This window comes from Leopardus geoffroyi, chromosome E3 (genome assembly GCF_018350155.1).
Source record: "Leopardus geoffroyi isolate Oge1 chromosome E3, O.geoffroyi_Oge1_pat1.0, whole genome shotgun sequence".
Lineage (NCBI taxonomy): Eukaryota > Metazoa > Chordata > Mammalia > Carnivora > Felidae > Leopardus > Leopardus geoffroyi.
In genome coordinates, this window is record NC_059340.1 from 3223873 (window position 1) to 3251757 (window position 27885).

The following is a 27885-nucleotide window of genomic DNA, read 5'->3' on the forward strand; positions in this document are numbered from 1 at the left end:
ACAGCTGGGAATGGTTCTCTCTCGGGGTGCCCTCTGCCGAAACCTGAGTCAGCCTGGCCGAAGTCCGCATGGCTCGCTGGCCCGCTCAGTTCTGCAGGCAGAGACGTCCTACAGTCTTGGTGACCGCTTTTCCTAGGCGCTCGCCAGCTCGCACGCTCTTCTGTAGCTGCTGACTTAACTCACCGAGCTTCTGCTAATTACCTGTTGTACTTCTCCCCCGTCCTGATGCCGTTTCCTCCTTCAGATCATCACGTGCCCATGCCCCAGCAGGCCCTGGTTGATGCTCATTTCACAGCTCAGGGGCCCGACGTGCAGAGTAAGTCACTGGCCGGAAGTCACACGGCTAGTGGTGGCTGAGGGCGGGACTCCACCCAGGCTGTCTGCCTCCGGAGGCCCTGCTCTTAATGAGTATCAGGCGTTTACAAAGAAGTCTCGCGGGGCAGACGCTTGTCTCTCGCACCTCGGTGGTGAATGACGGAGGTGAAGGCGCTGGTGGCCTTGGGTTCTGGTCTGTGTAGAGATTAAAGGGAGCCGCTCCGTGAACCTGCCCGTACTTGCGTTGGGCACCTCCCAAACCAGTCCATGGAGGGATGTCCCAGAAGGCGTATTTTAGTCCCAACTCCTGCATTTCTAAATTTACACCCTTGGCGACGACGGCCTCCATTTTGAGCACCATCTGAGGATGAGGTGCCCGATGCCCAGGCCTTGCTTCCCTTGCCGGAGGCTTCTCTGATGGCCGATGTGGTCTCTTCCTTCCCATCGGGGGTCAGGGTGTGAATGGGGACCTGTCTATACACCGCTGTCTGCTCACAGAGGGGAGTCATTGGCATTATTTATTAAAAACACCTGAGAAGGTAAGGTTTTCCTCAGGGTGTTCTGGTCAGGCGACCTGTGAAAAGCGTGGGGCCGGATGATGGTCTGCGTGGAGAGAGTGAGACAGGAGCAGAGACCAGGCCCGGGCGTCCTTCGTGTCTGTGTCCTGGGTCCCTAGCACTCGGTAGGCACTCAGCAGGTGAACCGACTCGGGTCTCTCCGGTAGCGCCCCCTGTGGTGGACTCAGGTTACAGTCCTAGACCCCCTCCTGAAAGTCAGGTGCTCGACCATCCTCGATTTACTAAAATAAGACACTGCCTCAAAATGCCCACACCAGCCGTTTTCTCATCAAACTGCGGGAGCTCTCGGCTCTGCCAGTCGGGCATCTTGCTCGAATCGGGCACGGGCTTCACACGCAGTCATTCATTCCACCCATCTGTCCATTCACGCCACACGAGGTCCTCGTCGGGCACCTGCTTCACGCGGAGCACTCTGCCGCGGGCCGGGATGCGGAGCCGAGGTGACCAGTCCCCGCTGGTTAACGGCAGGGGGAAGGTCAGGCTCATCACCGCGTCCTGCCCCATAACGAGCTCCCACCGAGGTACGCGCCGGTGCTGGGGGAGTGTGAGGTCAATCAGAGAGCCTCCAAAGGGGACAGGCCTCGACCCTTGGGCTGGGCAGAGGACAGGGGCAGCATCAGCCCCAAAGCGTGAGGCTCAAGGCACGTTCAGAGGCAGCCAGCTTCCGCAGGGACTACGGCAGGGGTGTTGGGCCGGAAGGTCGCCGGGTCGTGCGAGAGCGTCTGGCGGGGGGGGGGGGGGGGGGGGGGGGGGGGAGGGGAGGGAAACTCTTCCTCGGTCTTCATGTCCCACCTCAAATATGGCTTTCCTCTAAACCTCTCCTTGACCCACGACCCCATCGTGCCCACACTGAAAGTCCCCACACCACTCCATGTATTCCCCTTGACTATTTAGTCCCACATGTAATAGCTGCTGGTCTGCAGGGTGTGCCTTCTGCCAAGACTGAATCCCTTAAGGGCGGGCTTGGCCCAATACTCCTTGTACCCGTAATGGCCAACAGAGAGCCTGGCTCAGACGGGATGATTCTGTGGGCGTCCAGTCCCTTCACGTCACCGCAGAGGGTCCTAAGAACATCATTAGTCCCTCATTAGCCTCTGGCTCTCCTGTGGACCTTTCTGGAGCTGGCTGAGACTCCCATCTGGTTTTCTTCCAGAGCATGTGATATAGAAGAATCTAGAGTATTCTACGCTATTATTATTTTTGCCCCAAGCATTATTATCATTACACAAAAAATCTAGAGCGGATTAGGTGGTCGTCTCTGGGCCGATCCTGATTTCTACTGCACGGGATACGAGTGCAGGCTATGTGGAAGCTGTCCACCCTGTTGTCCGCCTTCTAGCCACAGCCAGTAGGAAGACCAGCACTGTCCCCTGGGCCAAGGATCTGGTTTGGATTTTTATTAGGAAGCGGTGTGTCCTTAAGAAACAGCTGAACAGGCTAGCTAATTATGGTCGGAAAGAACAGCTTAGCAGCAATACGGTAAAATGGAAATGATATTTGGCCTACACCCCACGCTGTGCAAGTGGGCGATTCTAAATGACTCCATCCAGCAGTCCATCCATCCGGCTACTTGGGACACCGTCTGCAGCCAGCTTCCCCTGGCAGGCTGATTGGGATGCCGTTCTCCTGGAAACCCGGCCTCCTGCAGGGGCCAGACTGGCCTGGTTAGTGGAGGCGGGGGGGGGGGGGGGGGGGGGCAGGCCCCTTGCAGCACCTGCTCTCACCACATGCCAGCCGTTTCGAGAGGTCTCTCCAGAGCTTCTATGGAGCAGAACTCTGGAGCTTAAGCTGAGCCTTTGTCTGTGCATTTGCCTGGAGTTGAAACCCCGTACAGAGAGCGTGTTGGGCCCTCACGGGCGTCCTGTGGATCGCCTCGCTCTGCAGAGTTTGATACGTCTCCTTGCAGAGCCGGGGCTCAAGGAGGGCGGCAGTGTCCCAAGACCCAGTTTGAGGTACATGACTGGGGGGAGCTGAGAACACATGGGGTCTAGTGGGAGACAAGGGAGCCTGGGGGGCCTGCGTTACCAGGGCACAGGGACTCTTGCGGCTTGATAGCGCGGACCCCGTAAACTGGTGGAGAACCGCAGGGAACAGCGAGAGCGCTTGGCCCAGTCTCTTAAGTGCTCGTTGAATTGGATCAAGAGTAATCTTTCTTTGAGATTATGACGATAAGGCGGGACAGCGCCGGGAGGCACGGTGCGAGGCTTTGAAGTGGACTCGGAGACAGATCAAACACAGATTACCACGCGGCTCCGGCAGCAGGCTGCGGGGCTCTCTGACTCCGTAGAGGCCGGCACCTTTCATTGCTTTCGAGCTGTGTTACAGCCCCCTAGGCCGCGGAGAAAACGTAAGTAATGCAAATCATCCTTGTCCCTAGAAATGCAAATACATCGCGTCTGGTTATCAGTGGTTCTTGGAGTCACTAGTTGTGGCCCTGGAGATAGTGACCCACCGAGCTGGCACCTGTTTGTGAATTCATTTCGGCCTTGCTGATTGTTGACACAGGTGCGCCGTTTGAACTCCCTCTTGATACATTCGTAGCATCTTACTCGCTCCTTCGTGAATTAATGAGCTACCCAGGACCTTTAGGATGTGTTCGTTTGGTATTTGGATGAGAGCCCTGCAAGGGTTTCCGTGAGCTTCCGTGATAACCCGGGTATTTGGGAGAGGCGGCACTTGGCTTAGTCTGTGCCCCAAGCTGAGCCCTTCGTGTGTTCCGTGAGCGGGACTGGACGAAGACCCTCCTTCCACGGCTCAAATACAATACTTGAGGTCTTTCGCCAACTGGAGAGATGGTCCCTTTCCCGTGAATTTTTCCCAGCCTTAGCTCGTGTCCCCCGGCACGTAGTCGCGGGTGACAAACCCACTTATACAAAAAATCCAGGTTATGTCGTTCCACTGGGTTCTTCTCTCAGTTTTTTAACAGGCGTGGGTATTTGTAGTTACGGTTTGGCCATCACGCCTTAAAATTTTTGAAGTTAATTAAAATATAAAATAACTTTGTAATTCAGATTATTAAACTTAGGCATGCTCACTGGTAAGAATTTAGAAAGTGGGATGCCTGGGTGGCTCAGCTCGAGGATCAGACGGAGTCGATCCTCAGTCAGTTGATCATCCAACTCTTAATTTAGGCTCAGGTCGTGACTGCAGTCGGGGGATCCAGCCCCACGTGGGGCTCCATGCTAAGCATGGGGCCTGCTTAAGACTCTTTCAATTTCTCTCTCTCTCTCCCCCTCCCTTTCGCTTTCTCTTTCTCTCTCTCTCTCTCGCCCTCCCCCTTCTCTCTCCCTCTCCCCCTCTCTCCCCCTCTCCCCCTTTCTCCCCCCTCCCCCTCTCTCCCCCTCTCCCCCTCCCCCCTCCCCCTCCCCCCTCTACCCCTCCCCCTCCCCCTCTCTCCCCCTCTCCCCCTCTGTCCCCCTCTCCCCCTCTCTCCCCCCTCCCCCTCTCTCCCCCTCTCCCCCTCTCCCCCTCTCTCCCTCTCCCCCTCTCTCTCTCTCCCTCTTCCCCCCCTCTCTCCCCCTCTCTCTCTCCCTCTGCCCCTCTCCCCCACTCACATGCTCTCTCTCTCTCTCTTTAAAAGAAATTTAGAAAATGGGGCACCTGGGTGGCTCAGTCAGTTAAGCGTCCAACTTCAGCTCAGGTCTGGATTTTGTGGTTCCTGAGTTCAAGCCCCACATCGGGCTCTATGCCGACAGCTCAGAGCCTGGAGCCTGCTTCGGGTTCTGTGTCTCTCTCTCTCTCTGCCCCTCCCCTCCTCCTCCCCTACTCGCATTGTGTCTCTCTCTCTCAAGAATAAACATTGAAAATAAATAAGTAAATCTTTAAAAAATTGAGAAATTACTTCAAGCACAGAGTGAAAGCAATCACTACAGTCCCTTGCGACTTGAACTCCTGCCCTCCACACACGCCCTTGGCCCCTCTGCCCCAGGTCCTCCGGGAGTTAATGCCTGTCCACCCTCTCTCTTCCAGCTCTGCTTCCCTCCGGGCTTTTCCCTCCTCACCGGAGAGACACCCCCTCATCTCTCATTCACACCAGCCGCTCTTCCCACCGAAGCTAAAACATCGCTGTCCTGAAAGACGGGCGGCGGGCGGTTGTGGTCGTGGTCGTCCTGAACGGCGGTGCACCTGTGCCCACCCCCCCGCCCCCCGCAGTGACCCCCGTGCCGCTGTGGCTCACCTGTCTCCCCCAAGCTGCTGCCCTAATACGTGTTCATGACCCTGACCTTGGCCCTGGGCCCCAGACACTCGTGCCCAGCTGACCCACGGGCTCAGCAGACTCAAACTGTCAGACTAGAACTCATCACGTTTCCCCCAAGTAGCTTCTTCTCCAAGTTAGAAACACAGACCGTCCCCCGTCCTCCACAAATCTTCAGTAACTCCTGTCGTCTGACCTCGTGTCTGTCCAGCCCGTGACCCTTCTCCGTTCCCGCCACCTCTGCCCCGACTGGCTGCCTCCCCATCACCTGAGTCCTTCCACGTCGCCTCCTCAGGCCCACCCTCACCGAGACGCCAGCGGGAGCCCTCCAAACACACATGTGCCCGAGTGAAGGCCTTTCCCCGCTCGAAACCCTGTGGCCCCTCAGAGAAGGCGCCACGGCAGGGCTGCGCGTGAGCCTGGCCTGCCTCCGTAACCTGCTTCAGGGCCCCCAGAGCGCGTAGGGCTCCAGACAGCTCAGACACTAGTCCCGAGCCCGTCTTCTAGCCAGATAGCCAGCCCTCTTTCCTACGTAGAGATTTCATCGCTTAAAGTCTAGATTCTCAGCCGACGAGCGTGGTATCCAGCACTGTTTCCGTCCGCCTGCCACCTGCCTCCCCAGGTTTACCTCCAGCCACTCACTTCGCTGATTATGCTTGAGCGACAAGGTGTGGCTCATAGACCCCTGAACACGCCTAATTCCCGGTGCCGCTGCCCCTCGCTCAGCCTGTCTGGAATTCTCTCTCCATTCCTACCTTCTGTCTCAGGTCAACTCCCTTGTAGCATTTCCTCCAAGCGGTGCCCCCTGTCTCTTCCTCTGGGAGGGGAGCTGCCCCCAGGTGTCCTCTCCGGGGGCCCTATTCCCAGATCTCTTCATCTGGGGGGTGTGCTGTTCCCAGTTCTCCCCCTCTGTGGGGGCGCTGTCCCAGGTCTCCTCCTAGGGGGAGGGGGCACTGTCCCAGGTCTCCCCCTGAGGATGGGTGATGCTGTCCCCAGTCTCCTGCTCCAAGTAGCACTAGCAGCCATATCGAATCACCCGATAGGCAAACCAGGCCCTTAGGTCACCAGCAAAGGCAGGACATCAGCACGTGAAAATATCCAGAAGGAAACACTAAAGAATACTTTTCCTCCTCCCAAGTTTACAAAGATATTCTCCTATGTTTTCATTCAGAGGATTTTTACTTCGCACTATCCTTTGATTACTGATCCTCCTGAACGCATTTTTCCAAGTTCCTTGGCTTTTCGTGCTTTGTCTCTATGATCTGTCAATTTCTTTTCCTCTTTTTTTGTATCAAAGCCTTAGGGTTTTTTTCCTGTCATTTGTGACACGTATTTTTTCAATTTACTTTTTACTCTTGATTTTTGTGTATTACTCTTTGACATACAGAAGTATTCTGTTTTTATATAGGTAAATCTATTGGTATTTTCGTTTACGATTTATTTCGCTGCTTTTATGTTTGGATACTTCAACACTTGTAAGCATAAAATACATGTTCTATAAGTTCTCATCTGGGTTTTTTAAATTTTTTTTAATGTTTATTTATTTTTGAGAGAGACAGACAGAATGCGAGTGGGTTAGGGGCAGAGAGAGAGGGAGACACAGAATCCGAAGCAGGCTCCAGGCTCCGAGCTGTCAGGACAGAGCCCGATGCGGGGCTGGAACCCAAGGACTTTGAGATCATGACCTGAGCTGAAGTCGGATGCTTAATCGACTGAGCCATCCAGGCTCCTCTCATCTGATTTTTAAACCTTTACTTTTTCACACATTTAACTCTTAAAAACTCATCTGAACTAAGATGTAAGTTTGAACTTAGAATTTTTATTTTTTCCAAATGACCCTCATCTTCCCAACACAGTTCATTGAATAATCCATTTATTCATGAATGTTTCCCTTTTTATGTATTAAGAGGCCCTGTTTATATAAAAGTCTGTTTAGGGGGGTTTATTTGGATCACCGATTCATCATCTGGTTTTTGGCCTGGTTTATATTTTAGTTGTTTTAGTTCCAAAATGTGTATTAATTGCTGATAAAGCAAAGTTCTTTCGTCTTATCAGATTTTTGCTAGTTCTTGTTGCCTGTTTATTTTTCTTAAAAAAAAAAATCGGAATTATTTTGTCAGGTTTCAAAAATAGTCCCATTGACTTTTTAGTGACATTAAGCTTATGAGAAGTTTGATGAGAACTGACTTCTTGGAGATTCTGTCTTCCCATCCAGAAAATAACATGCTTCTCCGTTGCATGAGCTCTTTTTTTTTGAATCATCTAGGGAAGTTGGCAGGTTTGCACCCATTGGTTTGACACTTTTTTGTTGAGGTTATCCTAAGATTCCGTCTTACTGCTACTGAGAATGGGATCGCCTTTCTATTCTGTCTGGCAGCTAGTTCTAAATTTGGGGTTGTGGCTACAGCCCTGGTTCCAGTGTTTGTTCTCCATCCAGCCGCTTTCCGTATTCTCTTATTCTAATGATTTTCCAATCGGTCCTCTTTGTTTTCAAGGTAGGCAATCATATCTTCTCCAAGTAATAGAAACTTATTGTTTCCTGTTTTTTAAAAAAATAATCTCACAGGGTAGGGGCGCCTGGGTGGCTCGGTCAGTTGAGCATCCGACTCTTGATTTCACCTCAGGTCATGATCCCTGGGTCGTGGGATCGAGCCCCGCCTTGTGCTCTGCACAGAGCGTGGATCCTGCTTGAGATATTGTCTCCCTCTGCCCCTCTCCCCCACTCATGCTCTCTCCCTTTCTCTCTGTGAAATAAAATTAAATTAAAAATAAAATAAAACAAAACTTACAGGGTTAGAATAATTTAAAAGAATAATCAGCACAGTAGTGCCTCTCTTTCACTCTCTGATCTCAGTGGAATATCTACCAGGGTTTTATTGTTATACATGATATTGACTTTTGGTTGCTTATTGATGCATAATTTACATATTATGAAATGCAGAGATCTTAAGCGAGTTTTACAAATACATACACAGCACATAGCTCGTACTGCAAATGAGATACGAAATGTTTCCGCAGACCGGGAGGTTCCCTCCTGACCCTTCTCCACGGTCTTTCTCTGGCAAGGGCAGGCACTCTGCAGCCCTCCTCCTCCATACGTTGGATTGGCCTGTTCCTGAAATTCGTAGAAATGAATATGATATTGATTTGAAACAAGTTTTTCATCGTTTAATACATTCCTCCTACCATTCGTGGTTCTTCTGATTTTTTAAATTTTTATGGAAATGTATTCTTTCTAGGCAAATTATTCCTAAAATACCAACATTCCACTTAGCGATGCCCTACACCTCCCACACACGAGCATCCCGCAGCTCCACGGCCCTGACACAGATTCCCGGAGGACCGTCCTCTATGTGCCTTTCAGAGGTGACGCGGTGGGCAACTTGGTCACCATCACCACATGAGGTGCCTGAGCCTCAAGGTTGAAGTTAATGTATTTGTCCTTAACTTGGAGAGGAACACTGTCTCCCGCAAGTTAATACCTTACTTCCTCTTTGCTGAAGACGTGCCAGAAGAAACATGAGGTTGGAAGAACACGTCTGCGTCTCCGCGTCTCTCGCTGGGTCTCGGGCAGAGTCGTCCCTGCGGCCGGCATCTCTGCCGTGAAGACACGTCTGTTTCTCCTGAGCAATTCCGCAGCTTTCTTTTCAAACTCTGCCATCCAGCGTGGTGCTTTTTCCTTTGGCCTCCAGGAAGCCCGAAGCTAAACTGAGTGCTTAGCTGGATACCTGAGTCATCCTGGGTGCTCCCAACATCCCGCTGTCTTCCCCTCCTTCGTGATTTTGGATTTGTTTTTTATTTTCACTTTATATCCAATTTTATGTGTATTTTCACTTAACGATGTCTAAATCTTCTTTAAAAGCAGCAGACCTCCAGGGGCACCTGGGCGGTTCAGTCGGTTAAGCGTCTGACTCTTGGTTTGGGCTCGGGTCATGATCTCAGTTTGTGAGTTTGAGCCCCACCTCAGGCTCTGTGTGGAGCCTGCTTCAGATTCTCTCTCTCTCTTTCTCTGGCTTGTCCCTGTTCATGCTCTCTCAAAATAAATAAATAAACTTAAAAAAAATAAAAGCAGACTGCACACGTGTGCGTACGCGCGCGCACACACACACACAGATGCCCGCACACAGAGGGACCAAGCGATGCCAGAACAAAGTCCTAAACCATAGAGAGCCATGCAAAGTCATCGAGCGACGCCATGGGAGCGCCTCTAGAAGCTGGTGGATGGACCTGGCTGTGGTGGTGTGAGGTTCAGAGGCGGAAGGAGAGAGCAGGGAGGTTGCTTTTTCTGAACTGATGGCTGAGTTCCCTGGAAGGAAGAGGGCCAAGGGCGGCCGGGAACCCCGGGCCTGAGCCGGAGGGTTGCAAGCCCGCACTGAGGCGTCAGTCTGGGGGGATGGTCGGCCAGCCTGGCCGGAGCGTGCTGGGTTTAAGATGATGCTTTGGGGTTGAGGTGGCGATTTCCCACAGGCGGCGTGTCTTTTCTCGAGTAGAGAACGTTCTAGTGGCCACTGCTTTCTTGAGTGGGGCACCTCACGTCCACGGCTGGTCGGAGACTAGCTTTTGGAGGGCATTCCCTGGGGCCCGGGGCCTCTCCCAAGCCCCTTCCCGGCATCGTTAGGAGAGGCGGAAAGGGCCCTCCTTCCTCCGCAGAGAGGATCTCGAGGCCGTGTGGCTCAGCTCTTTCTTCCGTGGCCACAGAGTCTTTTCAGGCAGGGCCGGGCAGCTGTCTTGCGCACTGCTCCCCACGAGCTCATTTGCTTCCGTGTGGAAGCCGCTCCCGACTGCCACTACACAGTACGTCGAACATCTTCATCCCCGCTTGCGATGACGCACTTGAAAGCCGATGGCTTTGTGCTGTTTTGCGTGCCCAAGTTGCCGAGACTTTGTTCTCTGTGCTTCAAATCGTTTGAATGCTGTCTTCTAAACGTAGCTCATACAGGTATTTTCTAACAACCTCAGAGTTGTTAGGAAGTATTTTATGGCTCAGCTCATTTTTCTTTGGGCTTTTGCATACGGAACCTCGCGTTAAGGGCATTTGCTCCCATTTTAAAGTCCATGCAGGATTTTATTGTCCCAGTGTCCCAGATATTTACTGATCTTTGTTATCCTGCTGTGTCATAGGCCCAGAGAGGGGCTGAGGTAGAGGGCTTGGGGGTTCTCTCTCTCTGTACTCCGCAAGATGTGGAGGTGGGCAGGGAGCCCACAGAGGCTCCCACAGCCTCTGCTCACCTCGTGGGGGGCCCTTCCCAAGCCTGTCCCACACCGATGCAAATTGATGCACAGGTCTGCCCCTTGTGACCACTCAGTGCAGAATACCAGTGGCCCTAGGATGTGTCTTCCCTAAAGCTGGGGGCCCCTTTTATGCGGAGAGGGCCCCCCAGTTCCACCCGGTCACCTGCCAGCCAGGGTTTGAGCTGTCCATCGTGGGGGGGTGCACTGCCGCCGTCACGGTATGGCTCCTGCCCGCGGCTCGGTTCCCCCTACCCTTCTGGGTTTGTCCAATCCCTGCTTCCAGCCTTCCTGGCTTCTTTCCACCTCTCCGAAGCAAATGGCTTCTCCAGTTCAGGCCCTCACCGGGAGTGTGTGTCCCCTTGTGGACCCGAGCCTCAGGCACATTTGGGGTCTTACCCACAGTTCAGAGGCCCCAGTCCCTCAGACGTGAACCATGTAAGGTCCCAAAGCCTTTCCTGTCATTGCCTCGGCCATGTGCCCTCGTGAGGGAGGGAGATTCATTTACTTCCCAAATGCTCGGTGCTTTCGTTCTTAACTTCGAAGGCCAAACTCGGTGCATTTTTGCCCACCCAGCCCCACACACTTGCTTGTTTCTCAGGGGACGTCTGCCACGGAACCCTCCCCAGGTGGGGAACCACACTGTGCTTCACCTCTCTGCTCCTTGGGGTTTCGTCCTGGCTGGGCAGCAGCCGCCTGCTTCCCGCCCTGTCCCGGTCTAGTGAAGTTCCCTGACTCAGGTCTGTGTCTTTCGGCCCCGGCCAAGCCTGGCGGATTATGGCCGGCCCTCCCGAGGCCTCAGCCTTATCTCCCGGGGTCGCCACAGCAGGCCCGAGCCACAGCGTTCTTTGACACCTGTGCTAGATGTGTGCCACCTCGGTGGAGTCCCGTCCATCCCGAGGACCTGGTCGTGTCCTTTCCGGAGTGTCCGTGCTGAAGATTCTCCACCAACTGACACAAACGGACCGCTGCGGCATCCCCACTGATTCGAGTCTTGCCGTTCTGGCGACCAGTTCTAACCAGAGCCCCGCACAAGGATCTTCCTGACCTTTGCAGGACTAGTTAGCATTGCTGCCTCTCTCCCGGTGTCCACAGGACCTTTGAATAGGCCGAGAGAAACCGCTGCTTGACGCCGGGCATGCTTGCCTCCTGAGTGGGAGAGGGGCCTGGGGTGCCAGCTCACTGGGCCCGGGCTAGGCCCTGAAACCACGCTTCTCTCACGGGACGGCGGGAACTTCAACGTAGGGGAGCAAACGGTAGCCGTCCCGCCACACTCAATCCCGCAGCTCAGTGAGCTGGACGCCGACACGTAGGGCGGACTGCTCTCCGAGAAGCTTGAAAATAATTGCACAAAGCACTCAAAAAAATCTTGAAAACAGTTTTAAAAGACTGTAGAATGGATCTATGCCAGGGGCGCCTGGGTGGCGCAGTCGGTTAAGCGTCCGACTTCAGCCAGGTCACGATCTCGCGGTCCGTGAGTTCGAGCCCCGCGTCAGGCTCTGGGCTGATGGCTCAGAGCCTGGAGCCTGTTTCCGATTCTGTGTCTCCCTCTCTCTCTGCCCCTCCCCTGTTCATGCTCTGTCTCTCTCTGTCCCAAAAAAATAAATAAACGTTGAAAAAAAAAATTTTTTAAAAAGAATGGATCTATGCCTATTTTGTTTCATTTTCTTCTCTTATTCTCTTTTCCAGATTTTCGTTAATGAATTCGTACTTTCTATGATGTATTTTTATATATAAATAATTTATATACACAATTTATATGTAATTATATATATGATTCATATATGCGTATATAATTATAATTTTTATATACTTATATAATTTATGTATAACTTATATATGTACATATAATTTATATATAATTATGTGTCATATATGTATGTATAATTATATAAATAATTTATATGTGTGTATATAACTTATATATAATTATATATGTATAATTTATATATGTGTATATAATTATATACATAATTTATACACGTATATATAATTTATATATAATTAACATAGTACATATTTTATATGCATGTATTTTTTTCCACCTTTTTGTATTACTTCCTGGGCATACGGTTCCCTGGGTGGTTTCAGGATTTGTATGGCTCAGTAATTTTGGAGCCCTTGTTATGGTAATCTATTCAAAACCTAAAGGGCTTCTGCGGGCCTTGGGCAGGGCCAGCGCAGGTGCGGGCTGAGCCCAAGGTCCCTCCGTCCTTCCGACTCCCAGAGCTGATGCTAGCCTCCTACCCTGCGGACATTCAGTGATGACTGTTTACAGCTGTGGGGGACCTGGCCCCTTGTTGTCACTAACCCCCAAAGCCAGCATGCCCCCCAGACACTGAGAGATGCCAGTGAGCCACATCTGGGACGGCCCGCCCTCCAGGGCTCCAGCGTCAGGAACGATCACGGTGGCCTGAAACTCTGTTCTGCAAAGGCTCTGAGTCCGCCATCCGGGCCTCCCCTTGTGAACTCACACACACGGCTGTCTTCTCCCGCACACCACACAGGGCCTTCCCACGCGAGTCCTGCGCTGTGTGGCACAGCTTGCCCTCTCCTTCCTGGTTCTCACCAACTCTTTGACAGGCCTTTTCTTCTCTTGCGATTTATTTTAGAGGAGTTTTAGGTTTCCAGAATTATTGTGAAGACAGAGAATTTCCAAAAGCCCCATACCCTGTTTCCCCTATTATGACATCTTGCATCTGTGTGGTACCTGCCTCACAATTCATGAACGAATGTTGACGTATTATCATTACCTAAAGTCCATGCTTTATTCCGGATTCCTTCAGTTTTTCACGAATGTCTTTCTTCTGTCCCTGGACCCCGTCCAGGCCACCACACCACATTTAGCCGCTGTGTCTCCTTAGCCTCCTCTTAGCAGGACAGTTTCTCAGACTTGTGACGACCTTCACAGCCTTGAGGACTGATGCTCAGGTGTTTTGTAGGACATCACCAGGTTGGGATTTGTGGATATTTTTCTGATGACTAGGCCAGCATTTTGGGGTTCCAGAAGGAAGAGCACGCAGCAAAGTGCCATTCCTTTCCCTTCACTTAGTGGGGAGGGGCATCAACGCACCTTATCGCTGTGGGTGCTGGAGAGGCTAAAGCTTTAAGCACCAGGAAGTGCGGCGTCATCCAAGCGCCCGCCCCGAGAGTGCGGTACCTTACCAAGAAGCCCACAGAACTTCCACTTAGTGTCTCAACAGCCCTGTGTGGGGAAGGAGAGCCACATGACTGAGCCCTCGAAGGCTTTGGGCCAGGAGCATAGCTCTGCTTCCGGGTCATCTCTGTGACCAAGCCCTTGACTTGCGAGCTTTAACACTCATTATGACCAGTAGAGAGACATCGAAAGAACAGAGTTGCCTCCGTCTGGGAGTTGCCCCCACGGTGGAAGGACCAGATCGTGATCCGTGGGTCAGTGCCTCCTTTCCTTGTATGAGCAAGAGGATGATCATAAATGCCATGAGGTTACTGTGAAGGTTCAGTGTGTGACACAGTTACCCAGAGTGCCCAGGACGTGGCAGGTGCTCTCGCTGAACGAATATTTATTGGGTTCCTGCTTCACGTGGGGCACTCTTGTAGTGCCCAGGATCTACCAATGAGCAAAACGGATTCTGGTGGAGTTCATCCTGTGGGCGGCTACTTGAAAGGGTAGCCATTCTTATTCTAACCCGAAGCTTATATTTTAGGAGACACAATACTCAGACTGTTGTAGCCAAAAGAGCACTGGAATTCGAATTAGGAAAAGAATAAAATTTGCATCTTAATTCTTCCACTTAACTTGCTCTGTGACCTAGGGGAAGTTGTTTTAATGCAAGAACGCGCATTCTCATAATAAGAAACACTACAAGGCAAAGCATCAGTGAAATCACATATTTCATCTACCAAATGTCTGACTTAATACGGTCACAGTGCTCAGTGCTGGCAATGTTGTGACAAAACAGTCACTTTCTAGGAACTTCTTATTATGAAAAGTGCTACGTATACACAAAGGTACAGGATATTCGTTCATGTGTTCACTGTCAGTACCATTTGCATATTACCGTATTTGTTCCATCAAGTCCCCACCTTGTTTGTTTGTTTTGCTAGAGGATTTTTAAGAAAATCCCAGACGTTATGTCATTTCGACCTTAAGTGATTCAGTACATAGCTCAAGTAAAGGACATCACACCCAACAAGATTAGTGGTAATCCTTAATATCATCTTATACTCAGTCCATATTTAAATGTCTCTAGTTGCTTTTTTTAAATGTCTTTCTTTAAATTCCGGTTCGTTAACATAAAGTGTAATATTAGTTTCAGGTGTAGAATTTAGTGATTCATCACTTACACGTAATACCTGGTGTTCATCACCAGTGCCTTCCACAATCCCCATCACCCATCTAGCCCATCACCCACTCACTCTCCTCCCTCCATCAACCTTTGGTTTTTTTCTCTATAGTTAAGAGTCTGTTTCTTGGTTTTTCTCTCCCCCACTCTAGGTTTCTTTATTTTGTTTCTTAAATTCCACAGTGTGAGCGAAGTCATATGGTATTTGTCTCTGACTGACTTGTTTCACTTAGCATTATGCTCTCTAACTCCATCCCTGCCATTGCAAATGGCAGGATTTCCTTCTTTTTCATTGCCAAGTAGTATTCCATTGTATATATAAACCACATCTTCTTTATCTGTTCATCAGCTGATGGACACTTGGGCTCTTTACATAATCTGGCTATTATAGATAGTGCTGCTGTAAACATTGGGGTGCAAATATCTCTTTGAATCAGTGTTTTTGTATCCTTTGGATAAATACCTAGTAGTGCAATTGCTGCACCATAGGGTAGTTCTATTCTTAACTTTTTGAGGACCCTCCATACTGTTCTCCAGAGTGGCTGCACCAGTTTGCTTTCCCACTGACAGAGTAACAGGGTTCCTCTTTGTCCGCATCCTCGCCAATATCTGTTGTTGCCTGAGTTGTTAATTTTAGCCATTCTGACATGTGTCAGGTGGTATCTCATTGTCGTTTTGATTTGTATTTCCGTGATGATGAGTGATGTTGAGCATCTTTTCATGTGTCTGTTTAGCCATCTGGATGTCTTCTTTGGAAAAAATGTCTATTCGTGTCTTCCGCCCATTTTCAAACTGGGTTTTTTCTGTGTTGAGTTTTGTAAGTTCTTTATAGATTTTGGACGCTAACCCTTTATCACATATGTCTTTTGCAAATATCTTCTCCCATTCCATCGGTTGCCTTTTAGTTTTGCTGATTGTTTCCTTTGCAGTGCAGAAGTTTTTTATTTTGATGAGGTCCCAGTAGTTCATTTTTGCTTTTGTTTCCCTTGCCTCTGGAGACGTGTTGAGTAAGAAGTCGCTGCGGCCGAGGTCAAAGAGGTTGTTGCCTTTGTCCTCCTTTAGAATTTTAGTGGTTACCTGTCTCACATTTAGGTCCTTACTCCATTTTGAGTTTATTTTTGTGTATGGTGTGGGAAAGTGGTCCAGTTTCATTCTTCTGCATGTTGTGTCCAGTTTTCCCAGCACCGTTTGTTGAAGAGACTGTCTTTTTTCCTTTGGATGTCCTTTCCTGCTTTGTCAAAGATCAGTTGACCATAGAGTTGTGGGTTCATTTCTGGGTTTTCTATTACATTCTATTGATCTTTGTGTCTGTTTTTCTGCCAGGACCGTACCGTCTTGATCACTACAGGTTCGTAATATACCTTGAGTTCCAGAAATGTGATGCCTCCAGCTTTGCTCTTCTTTTTCGAGATTGCTTCGGCTATTCGGGGTCTTCTGTGGTTCCATACAAATTTTAGGATTGTTTCTTCTAGCTCTGTGAAAAGTGCTGGTGGAATTGCATTAAATGTATAGATTGCTTTGGGTAGTACAGACATTTTAACAGTATTTGTTCTTCTAATCCATGAGCATGGAATGTATTTTCATTTCCTTTTGTCATCTTCAAATGCTTTCTTTTTTTTTTTAATGACTTTTCACAGTTGATTCTTTTGAATCCAAATCCAGATCCAAATGAGGTCCGTCCATTGCTTCATCAACAAGAGCCTCACCCCCCTTTCCCCTGCCCTCACCTGGTACAGAGGCCAGGGCGTCTGTCCTGTAGAATGTCCCAAGTCCGGGGTTTGGCTGATTGCTTCCGTGTGGTGTCATTTAATGCGTTCCTGCATCTCCTTTATTGCCCAGAGACTGGAGTGAATTTGCATTTGGCTTTTGGCTTTGTGCGTTCTCTGAGAGAGAGAGAGAGAGAGAGAGAGAGAATGTGTGTGTGTGTGTGTGTGTGTGTGTGTGTGTGTGTGTCAGGGGTGCCTGGGCATTTGCTGGATACTTCCCGCTCACTCACAAGGAGATGCTGGAAGCCCAGCTCCTCTGCCTTTAGTGGTGTTTGATCCGTCCCCATGTCTGGGAAGTGACAGCCTGTAAGGTTTGGGAGGAGTTGTTCCTGTGTCCCTGAGTCTTGGTTTCCTCATCTGTCAGAGAGGAGATGATGCCTTCTCCCCAAGAAGACCCACGTGCCTACAGATGCAAACACGCTTCCGGACCGCCAGCGGCCATACAGACCTCGGGCATTAATAATAATGGTTCTTGTGGCAATTGAATTTTTCTTTGAAAAAGTATTTCCCTTCCTAAGATACCTTTGATTGAGAACATGATAATGCTCTTTCTTATTGGAGAAAGCTCCCAGCACATTTGTGAAGCTTTTTCAGCAGTAGACAGGGCGAAGGAGCGGTGACCTCCTCGGGGGTTCTGGGCACTTGAAGGTAACAGGAAGATCAGTGACGCTCTTTGTGGAGCAGAGGTTTGTTTCATAGCCCGACTGGGGAAGACTGAAATTCCTCAGGCTTCTAGATCAGAGGGCAGGAGCCATCCCTGAAGGGGAGGAAAAAGCTATTGTAACTTTTATGGGATGGTTTCCTTTATCAAAAGAATCCTCTACATTCCAGCCCCTCCGACAGCATCTTGTGGGACTTTTTTCTGAGGACCTGGAGGAGAACCTTTTAAAGGGATTTTGCTTATGGATTGTCAGGAGCAGACCTGCTATTTAAATTTTAACAGTCTCGGCAAGCTTGCAGCTCAGAGGCTTGTGAATGAGCAAATCCTTCCCAAACTACTTTTTTTTTTTTTTTTTTTTGGTACAAATCAGAGTGCCTGTGAGATGGATCAGGTTCATTTGTATTAGTGCTCGGTTTAATCTCTCTTCCTGCCAGACCTTTTATCTTCTAGTAGGAAGGAGGAAAAGAATAAATAAAGAGTTCTGTCGATGCAGCCCGCAGACTGAGCGGGACCCCAGGGTACAGGGCAGACTAATAGGCCCTGTTGCCTATCATCAGCAGATCCCCCGGATGGGGTGACACACTTTGAGGAGTTGTTTATACTCCGAGTGAAGGAGCAGATCCCACAGGGCAGAATCTGGGAGGGAAGGCACCTGGGCGGGCAAGGCAGCGGGTGCCCCTGCCCCGCCCCCCATGCCGACACTCACCGTCTCAGTCCGCGGGCTCCCCCACCGTCCTTCTGACTCTGCCCCCTTCTGAACTTGCACCATACGGTTTACCTGACCGAGCAGGTGAGCCGTCCGCTTACTGACAGGCTCTACGGAAAAAGAAGAAGGAGAGAAAGGACGTTTTATCGAGCACCGCGTCAGTCAGGTGCCGCTCTAATTCGAGTAGGCGGCACTCTCGAATTAGAGCAGTCCGGGAGGAAGTTTCCAAAGGGAAGGTCTGCCCAGGTGTGGAGCCTTGTGACTCAGGACACAGAGGCAAGGGTTGCTGCAGGGTCCAGACAGAGAGGTGGCCTAGAGCTGCCCCCGTGAGAAGAACAGGGGGATCGCCCCATGAGTAAGAAAGAGCCCAGCCCTGCCAGGCAGGTCGTCGGGGGCACAGAACAGGGAGGGGAAGGTGGGAGGGGTGAAGGGGACGGTGGGAGGGGGACCGGATGTCCAGCCCTGGGATCCACCGCGGGCCAGGCTTTGTGCTGGAGGCATCAGTGCTCATCTCTTCACCATGACTGTCTTGGGAGTTGTGTTATTCCCCCATTTTTTTTTTTTTTTTTACCATTTAAACAAATGTTTAATTGCGGTAATATATGCATAACATAAAATCTGCCGTCTTAACCAGTTTTAAATGCACAATTCAGTGGTGTTAAAGCACACTCACATTGCACCGCCAATCTCCAGAATTCTTTTCATCTGGAAAAACTGGAACCCTGTACCCATTAAACGGGACTCCCCGTCTCCCCCTCCCTCCACCCCTGGCAGCTGCCATTCGACCTTGTGTCTGCGAATCTGACTCCTCCAGGGACCTCATATAGGTGGAATCCTACACTGTGTGTCTGTCGTGACTGCCTTATTTTCAAGGCTTAACTGTGTTGGAGTGTGTGTTTGAATTGCTTTTCTTTCCTTCTTTCTTTCTTTCTTTCTTTCTTTCTTTCTTTCTTTCTTTCTTTCTTTCTTTCTTTTATCAAGGCTAAATAGTATTTCAGTGCACGGAGAGACCACGCTTGGTCCATCCATCCATCCATCCATCTACGGACGCTATGGCTGCTCCCACCTTTTGGTTGTTGTGAATACTGCTGTGAAGACGGGTTCATAACAAATAGCTCTTTGAGCCCCTCCTTTCAGCTCTTTGGGGTTTATATTTTGAAGTGGAACAGCTGCATCAAATGGCAGTTCTGTTTTTAGTCTTTAGAGGAGCCTCCATACTGTCTTCCCCAGCACGTGCACAATTCTGCATCCCACCATCAGCACACGAGTCCCAGCCTCTCTCCGTCCTCACCCACCCAGGCCATTCTCTGCTTTCTGTAGAGTGGCCGTCCCCTGGGTGGGAGGTGGGTCTCACTGTGGTTTTAACTTGCCCCCCACCTTTTTACAGAAGAAACTCAAACAGAAATAGACACCTGTACGTGAAAGAGTGGTGGCCAGCCGTGGACACTTGTGTGTGTTGTCTTCAGAATGAAAACTGTCTCCACTGGACTGTGACTTGGCAGGGACGGGCCCTGCTCCCCAACCAAGTCCAGTTACGTGGATGTGACAGAAGCCTCTTCCACGAGCCGTGTGGACAAATGGCTGTTTTCTGTACAGGAACCTGCTTAGCGAACCGGATCACCACGAGCCATTTGGTGCTTCTAGAAGGGTCTCAGACTCCCAAAGCAAAAGGGCAAATTGGTGTGAGGTCTTCTGGAGTTAACTGGGGATGCACACGTGGCAGTTTTAAGGAAACATAAAGAGAGGGGGACCTTCGTCAAGCATCGATTACCTATATCACCGAGAATCAAAGGCCAAGAACACTGAAATGCCCAGCTGGTGGTGAGGACCGCGTTCCCAGAAAGCCATTTTTGGAAGCAGCTTTATTTGAAATAATTAAAAAAGATTCAGCCTTTGTAGCCCAACTGGCTTCGTGCTGCAGAGCAGCGTAACTTTTTTGCTGGGGGATCAGCTAACTCCAGCTTAGCAGTAGACAGCTCCCTGTGAGCGTCCACGCGGGCTGCCCTCGAGAGCCTCATTTCGTTGTGAAGCGGTTTGTAGCTACTTTGTGGTGACTCCCAAGGACCCAGCGTGCATTCCCGATGCGCTCCCGGCACGGACTTGTGAGTCCTGAGCGTCACGTCCTTGGGTTCTTCTGCTGTGTGTGGAGCATGCCCACAGCCCGCAGCGTCGGCAACGTGAGCCTCGCCTGACGCCATCGCGGAAATCATGCCTCGCCTCTCTGACCATCTCCGGTGTGGGTGAGAGGGAGGGAGTTTGGCACCTCTTCCAAGGAACAAGACAGACAATTTGATTTCCGCAAGAAGCCCCCTCTCCGACCTCCCCAATTCACTTCACTGATAACTTGAAAATGCAGTTCTGGCGTCCTGACGATTCCAAATGAGAAGCGACAGTGGGTGTTCAAATTCGCTGCCAGGCCTTGTTTATTCCGGGGCATCATTCTGTGAAACGATGGGGCCAAAAAGCGTGTTTAAACTCTGTTAAAAAAAAAAAATCCTACAAAGGTGTAGGAGCCCAGCAGAATCCCCTGAAGCCGTCCAGGCGAGGGCCCATTTGGCTGACGGAGTCGCTCTTGCGCACCTGCCCGCGGGCTGGGTGCAAAGATATCCTAAACTCGCTGCGAATTTCATTACGCCTCCCTCCAGCCAAAGCCACTCAGGGGTGCGGTGCTGTAATGGGCCGCCACGCAGATGGGTTGCAAAATGCACAGCCCATCTGTCTTTATCATGCTCATTTCCTCTTTTATTAAAATGTTAATGAATATAGTTTTTATTTATCATTTGGTGACATGTGCGGCATCCTTTTCTGGGAGACAAATCTGCAATCTGCCTAACCGTGTGAGCTGACAGAGAGCGCAGGAGCGAGGAATATTTTGGTTGCGTTTAAACTGCCACATGCAAGTTGAGCAAAAAAATTCCTTCACTTGTTGACAGCAGCATGGGGGATGACGGGAGGTACGCTGGGCTTGGAGTGGGCCCCCGAGTTTCACGCCAGGCCCACAGGCTACCGGCTGTTAGCCATGTGGCCACGAGCCTTGGTTTCCACTTCTGTCACACGGGGCTGTCTGCTCTCTCTGCCCAGGAAAGCAGATGAGAGAACTTTATGGGGACGCGTTTCGCCTTCACTTGTTATCATTCAGACGTGTGCTCGTATGGTTCTGATTTCATTTTGCTCATTCTTTCAGACTCTCCGTGGAAAGTGCATCTGTCAAACGTCGGCCCCGAGATGACAGGCGTCACCGTGCGCGGCCTGACTCCAGCTCGCACCTATCAGTTCAGGGTGTGTGCCGTGAACCAAGTGGGCAAGGGTCAGTACAGCGCAGAGACGAGCAGGTGTGTGAGCGCGCGGCCCTCCGTGGTGACGAGGGGCAGCTCGGGCCTGAAAACAAGACGGAACGTCCAGTTAGGAGGAGGAAATAGATCCAAGTAACCACCCTGCCCCCTTAGCGACGTTGGCCACAACGTGGGCAGGAATTACTGTAACCAAGAGAGAAACACAGTCCCTCGTGTGTTGGCCTAGCGGGGTTCTCCCTAATCGCTCTGAGGGAAGTTTCTTAGACTTCCGTGGTGCCCTGGAGGGGCCGACACAGATCGTCCCAGATCGCATAGGCCTCTGCATACATGCAGTGCACAGCCAACGGTGTTTCTGCGCCCTCTGTCTACCCCGGCCACCAGCACGAAGGGAGCTGGTGCCGCTGTCGGGACAAGTAAACACTGGGCCGGGCTCTTCGCATCCCTGAGTGGCCCTGCTGCTCCCCCGGCCCTGGGGCAGCTGCTGTGGAAGCCCATTCAGATGTGACCTGTGAAAATGGCTTCCTCCCATCCACACATTCCTGCGTGCCCTCCCCAACCTGCCTGAGCGTTCGCGGGGCCTGAATCATGGCATGATTGAGCTCTCAATGACTTTTTTCAAAATGTGGGAGTGTGATGTGAGAAATGTCGAAAGAGCCAAAGGAAAAGCAATGTGGAAGGAGTCTCAGGCTGTGGGCCTGCAGACTGGCCCGCTCGGGCTTGCGATCCCTTCCCGGGCGGAGGTGCCGCTCCTTCAGACGGAGTCAGGTCACCTCCTGCACCTGCCCTGGTGCTCGCGTAGCCGGTTTTCCGTTACGTTGCCTTCGCTGTACCCGCTTCCTGCCTGTCCTGCTAGCAGGATCAGCCGTGTGCTTTGCTCGGTTCATCCCTCGATTTTCTAAAGTAGATGGGCTCCAGATTCAGTGAGACAGAGAATGCAGATGGGGACCCTTTGTTTTGGATGCCGATCTGTCTCTCCCTGCCCATATTTTATGTCTAGGTTGGTGTTACCTGAAGAGCCGCCCAGCGCTCCCCCGAAGAATATCGTGGCCAGCGGGCGTACCAATCAGTCCATCATGGTCCAGTGGCAGCCGCCCCCAGAGACGGAGCACAACGGGGTGCTGCGCGGGTACATCCTCAGGCGAGTAGCCTGTGCTTGGCCGGCTCGAGGCTGTCGTCACGAAGTCAGGGCTCTGTTTCGCTGGGGGCGGCCTTGCAGAGAGCGTCTGCATATCCGGCCTAGCATGTGCATACCAGAACCCCGCACCGATGGTGACATTTGGTAGAAGATTGAAGGGGGACATGATGAGTCGGGGTCAAGGTGTGCTTTCCATCGTGAATCCAGGGGCACACATTATTTACTGTAATAATTTTTAACTAACAGTAGTGCAACCGATTTAATCATTAGCCAGTCGTTCCCATGCTGGCTAGCACGTTGTTCAGTATTGCCAGGCCCTCTAGTGTTTCAAAGAAATGTTTTAAAAACCTACCTTTTTACATGCGATCTCACAGCTTTTAAATGTCAGAAATGAGGTCGGCCCGTTTTGGACCACAGCGCAGGCCGAGCTCACTCTTCTGCAGGCCATATGTGGCCCCACGTTGTGGCTGCTTTGTTTTCTCTGCCTTGTGAGGCTTCTAAGGATGTCAAGAGGGCTCTCCCAGATCTTGGCTGGGTTGGAGACGAGGAGTCCCTTTTGCCAAAACTACTGCTAATTTTGAAATTGCACCAGATGTGATCATTGCAGTGGTTTGTTGACACAGTAGCAAGCAGGAAAAAGAAAAGCAGTCTCAAAGGGTAATTATGAAATCACTTGCAACAGACCGTGCAGCCACGGACGCGTTTGTTCACCGACCTGCGCTGCGTGTCCCTCCCCAGCGGGTGTCCGCCACTCCCTTCCTCCCAATGCCAGGCCTCTGGCACCCATTCTGAGCGTGTGACCAGAAAATATGGGTGAACAAAGGTCTCAGGGGGCTAAATGTAATTTCTTAGACAAATGTAAGAAGTTATGAAGGTATAGTTTTTTTAGCTCCGTTATCTTTGCATGTGGAGGACCATTCCTTCCAGTATATATTTATGTAATCATCCATTCATTTGTCACACCTTTATCCACGTGCGCGTATAATTAGCCAATCACCAACACTTCCTGCTATTCTCAAGTCTTCCTCAAGCATGTGAATTGTCCTCTAAACATAAGCTAGGCCATTATCCACCTGAAGGGGTTTAAGTGTGACCCCTAGGGGCCCACAGGGGCTGGAGGGCTGGAATCGGCACTTGGGGTCTCTCTGGTCACTCTGCCTCCAAGTGTCCTCCCCCTTCCAACAAGAGACCTGGCACGGGGGCACCTGTGGGCTCTGGGCGGTTCCCAGATCCCTCTAGAAAACTAGCTGGCCACCCACCCCCCACCCAGGTCTCCTGCCCGCTCCTGGGCCCTCACTTCAGCTGTCACTCTTGTCCCATGCTCATCAGCTAATGAAAATCATTGCCTTGCCCTCCACCCGGCCCTTCACATGCTTGTCATTTCGGCCGCCTCTTTCTTTTCTTGAGCACACAGAAAAGGTTCCTCAGGCTCCAGCTGCCAAGTAAGGACTTTAAAAGTCAGCCTGCAGAACCAGGCTCAGGGCGTGGGGCTTAATAATGAAACCCTTCTGACATTACAAGTCCCCGTCGGGGACTGCACATTTCTCCATTTTGTGGGATTACCGCTGTTAAAAGGATTTTCTGTGATATGTTGGGAGAGTCGAGTGCTGGGAAGGAGGGCATCTGTGTTTGTAGGGGTTTAAATCAAGGAAGTCCTAAAATGAGGGTGCACTATTCAAGGCCTGTGAATATCAAAGTTTTCAGAAATTAAAGACCCATGCCAAAACAAATTTGCTTGGAAACATTTCCGAATAATCCTCCGGTCTGCAAATCAGCTCTTTTTGCAAGTGTGCATCCTCCAGGGCAAAAGACTCTGTGTCAGAGCCTTAGCACAGCCCATGGAAGAACAAAATGGAAATAAATCACCGTCGCGGCTCTGGCCGTGAGAAGTAGTTAGGATGTGTGCACAGTAATAAAATATTTATAATAATGGGCAGGGTGCTTCTTTGAGAGGAGCATAGGGGTTATGTCCTTTAAAAACATTCTTCTGTTTATTTCCATATAAAAAAATGATCTTGTTCTGTGCGAGACAGTCTCCCAGGCAACGTATCCCACCAGTGAGAGGGCGATGCCCTGTGCTTCTGTTATTAATTGTGACCTTCCCAGACATCCTGTGAATGTTACAAAAGCACCCGAGCCGCGGGTCGGAATGGGCCAGCCTGCCTGCTGCAGAAAGGAGAGGAGGGCGGCCGCTTCTAAGACATGAATCCTGTGGTCTGTTCCACACGATCCTATAAACAAGGGTCCAGGAGATACGGTTCATACGGGCTTCACGTCCTTCCTGGATGAGCAGTGTTCTCATAACCAGAAATACTTACAGGGTGCTTCACACTGTCACGTCTCCTTTGTGTCCATCGTTTGGTTTTATTCTCGCGAAAACCCAGCGGAAGGCCATTATTTTGTCCTTCCCGGGAGTTCTAAACCAAGGCTCGGAGAAGTTAAGAGTTTGCTTGAGGCCGCCCAGCTCATCAGTCGTCTTCCCAGCTCCTTCTGGAGCTAACGTCTTTGCTTTTCCCTGGAATGTGTCATGCGTAGAGATGCCTCCACATTAATGAGATCTTCTCAAGTGACTGCCCGGTATGTGCCATATTGGTTATTATAAGTGGTCCTGGGCGCCATTCACACGCCAGGGCGCCCTGGTGCTGCCGTGGGGCCAATCCTTGCCTTCTTCCAAATGGCTCTCTCACCATCTCGGTGCTGTTTATTTTGTAGATGGGGAATTTGAGTGGGAGTACCTCTTGTGGGTTATCCCATGCCACACCTGTGTCCCCATGGGCCGCTGCCTTGAAGGCCGTGATGTTACATAAATGAACTTAACCCCCGCTGGGATGCAGGTAGTTCAGTAAAGGAGTATCAAGTCAGTCGGTGTCAGAAGTGGATGCAATAGGAAAGCAGAAATGTGGTGTGAGGCATTGGCCCCTGTTTTTGCCCGTCACGGGAGCACTGTCCGTCCCCCACGCCTCCCGTCAGGCGAGCCGCACCTCCTTTCAGGCGAAGGCAGGAGGTGGCCTGGGACCTTCTCACTGTTCCGGTTCTGCCTGTTCTTGATCTTGTATTTTTCCCACCGCACGGGTCTCACCTGCACACATGGTCTGTGGCTGAAAGGCTGCCCTCGGAAAGTCCTGATTTTCTCGAAGGACCTTATGTTGCAGTCTCTGTGCTTTCATCCTCTTTGGAGAGCTCTGTTTTCCCTTGAAGGGCCTCAATTCTGGGTTTCTTCTCCCCTCCCCCACCGACGGCAGTAGCCTTGCTGTGAAGGGCCTCAATTCTGGGTTTCTTCTCCCCTCCCCCACCGACGGCAGTAGCCTTGCTGGGCCTTCCCCTCTGTGCCCAGGCGCTCTGCCCGTGGCCCCAACCTGCCATCAAGAGTCCTCTTGCCCTGTGTCCCCTCGGCCCTCACCCTCTCCCTCTCGTCAGACAAAGCCACATCTTCCCGAGCCAAGAGTCGCTGCCCGGACAGGATCTGGAGGCTTCGGGAGCTGTGTGACGGCCAAGGCACTGTCTCCCGCCACCCGCCCCCGCACTCCACCCTGGGGAACCAGTGCACTTCTAAAAACCAAGTTGTGAAAAGCATTCACTACCCCAAATAATGCCACAAAAGCCCTTGGGTAGTACACGTGGCAATTGCCTGATTTATACGTTTTCTAAGTCCCGAGTCGTGCATGTGACTTTGGAACACAGATACAGCGTGCAAAGTATTCCGCTTGTTCCACACAGTTCCTTCTCGAACACGGGTGAAATCGGCGTAGAGCACTGTATTAGGGTCAGGTGCACGCCGCAAGAATCCCGCGTTGTGTGCTGCAGCCTGACGACCGCAGCCAACCCCGCCACCATCGGGAGCCATACACGGAACCCTGCGCCCGTTTCGTCCACGAAGGCCCCCTAACAAACAGCCCAGCCCATCCACCTCAGCATGCGACCAGTATTTTAGAAGTGGGAACACCACCGAAAGCCACTCGTTCTGGTTCTGGGGCTGCGTGAACAAATCTAGAAACCCTAGACGGGTTACGCAGCGGGCCTCCCGCCTCTCTGCTTTTCCCCACGTTTCAGGACCACGGGAGGAAAGCTGTCCCTCCACAATCGTTATTTACGGCAACACCCGACACGGGAGCCGTGCCTGGAATTTCTGGTGCTAAGTCACCGCGCCCCCCAGGCGACTTACACTAAAAAGCTATAATTTTTCTTTAACCGTAACACAGTTGCATTCCACAGTAACACAGTCGGTTCCATTTTGCCCAGAGCTCATAATCGCTGTGAGATTCAGTGACACCGCATCTGAGGGGTTGGCTTAGGAAGCGGTGTTGTCTGAGGCTGACCTCTGGCTTCGCTCTTGTTCACTGACTCCGTTTCCCTCCAACTGCGTGGAATCCGTGCGGGTACGCCCGCGTCCTGGTTCCAGCCATCTCTCCACATTGCGATGCAGGTACCGCCTGGCCGGCCTGCCCGGGGAGTACCAGCAGCGGAACATCACCAGCCCGGAGGTCAACTACTGCCTGGTGACCGAGCTGATCATCTGGACCCAGTATGAAATCCAGGTGGCAGCTTACAACGGGGCGGGCCTGGGAGTCTTCAGCAGGGCCGTGACTGAGTACACCCTACAAGGAGGTAAGCTTGCTTTTCCGCGAGGTTGCACGGTCTCTGTCGGGGAGCAGGGCATGTCGAGTTTGACGAGAGCACGTTAGAAGTAAAGATGAAAGGGGCGCCTGGGCGGCTCAGTCGGTTGAGCCATAAAATGAGGGGGTTCGGCTCGGGTCATGATCTCACAGCTCGAGGGTTCAAGCCCCATGTGGGGCTCTGTGCCGACGGCTCGGAGCCTGGAGCCTGCTTCGGATTCCGTGTCTCCCTCTATCTCTGCCCCTCCCCCACTTGCGCTCTGTCTCTATCAAAAATAAATACATGTAAAAAAAAAAAATTAGAAATAAAGGTGAGGGACCTGGTCCTCCAGGGGGCAAGTAGAAGGGAATTCATCACCTGTAATTGAGTCTCTCTATTCCTCAACTATCGCAATACTGTAGAAGGGACACAGAGAACATTCCAGATGCTTTCTTCTGGGCACTTAGGCCAGGGAGTATCCACACACATCCTTTAGTTAGTCCACTTACTCTCAGAAAGATCTGTGGAATTGCCTTTTTCTAAATGGAATAATGGTATATTACATGGTAAAGCTGGCCGTGGAGTCCCATGTGATACCGAGAGCGTTTTCCAAAGAGAACGATTATTTAGAATTTTGTTTTTAGTAATGCACTGTGATTATTGGTAATGGAATTTGCAACTCGGTGTGCCTTTTTTGGGGGGGGGGAGAGTTCTTTTTCTCTTATACAAGCCAAATAATTTACTACGTGGGTAAAAACTCCTCCCCACAGCACCCTTCCGAAAACGGCCAGTCAGGGTGTCGTAAAGCCAGTGGGGTCTTGCCTTCATATGCTGCGACCCAACCCCCTCGTTTTATGGCTGAGCCCCCCACTGTTTTCTAGAGGACCCAGGTCTCAGCCCCAGGGAGCGCTGGCATTTGGAAGCACCGTCCACTGTCAGTGCTCCCAGCAGGAGAAAATGGACCCTGTCTTGGCACCCCAGTCCCTGCCCGGGGAAAACAGTTTCCCCAGAAAATCGACAGCTCTTCCCGTTCTGCACTTTTAGCCTCTCCCGACTCAACAGGTGTGGGTTTCTTTGCTTAGGCATTTT

At 51.1% G+C, this 27885-nt stretch overlaps 1 protein-coding gene across 1 annotated transcript in view; it reads left to right on the forward strand.

Annotated features, from left to right (window-relative positions):
• Positions 1–27885, forward strand: part of SDK1 (sidekick cell adhesion molecule 1) — an 888340-nt gene that overhangs the window by 681612 nt on the left and 178843 nt on the right. The window contains exons 16-18 of the mRNA XM_045462082.1: positions 20960–21107; positions 22066–22206; positions 26627–26808. Of these exons, the coding sequence (XP_045318038.1) occupies positions 20960–21107; positions 22066–22206; positions 26627–26808 (471 nt within the window). The remainder of the gene's footprint in view (positions 1–20959; positions 21108–22065; positions 22207–26626; positions 26809–27885) is intronic.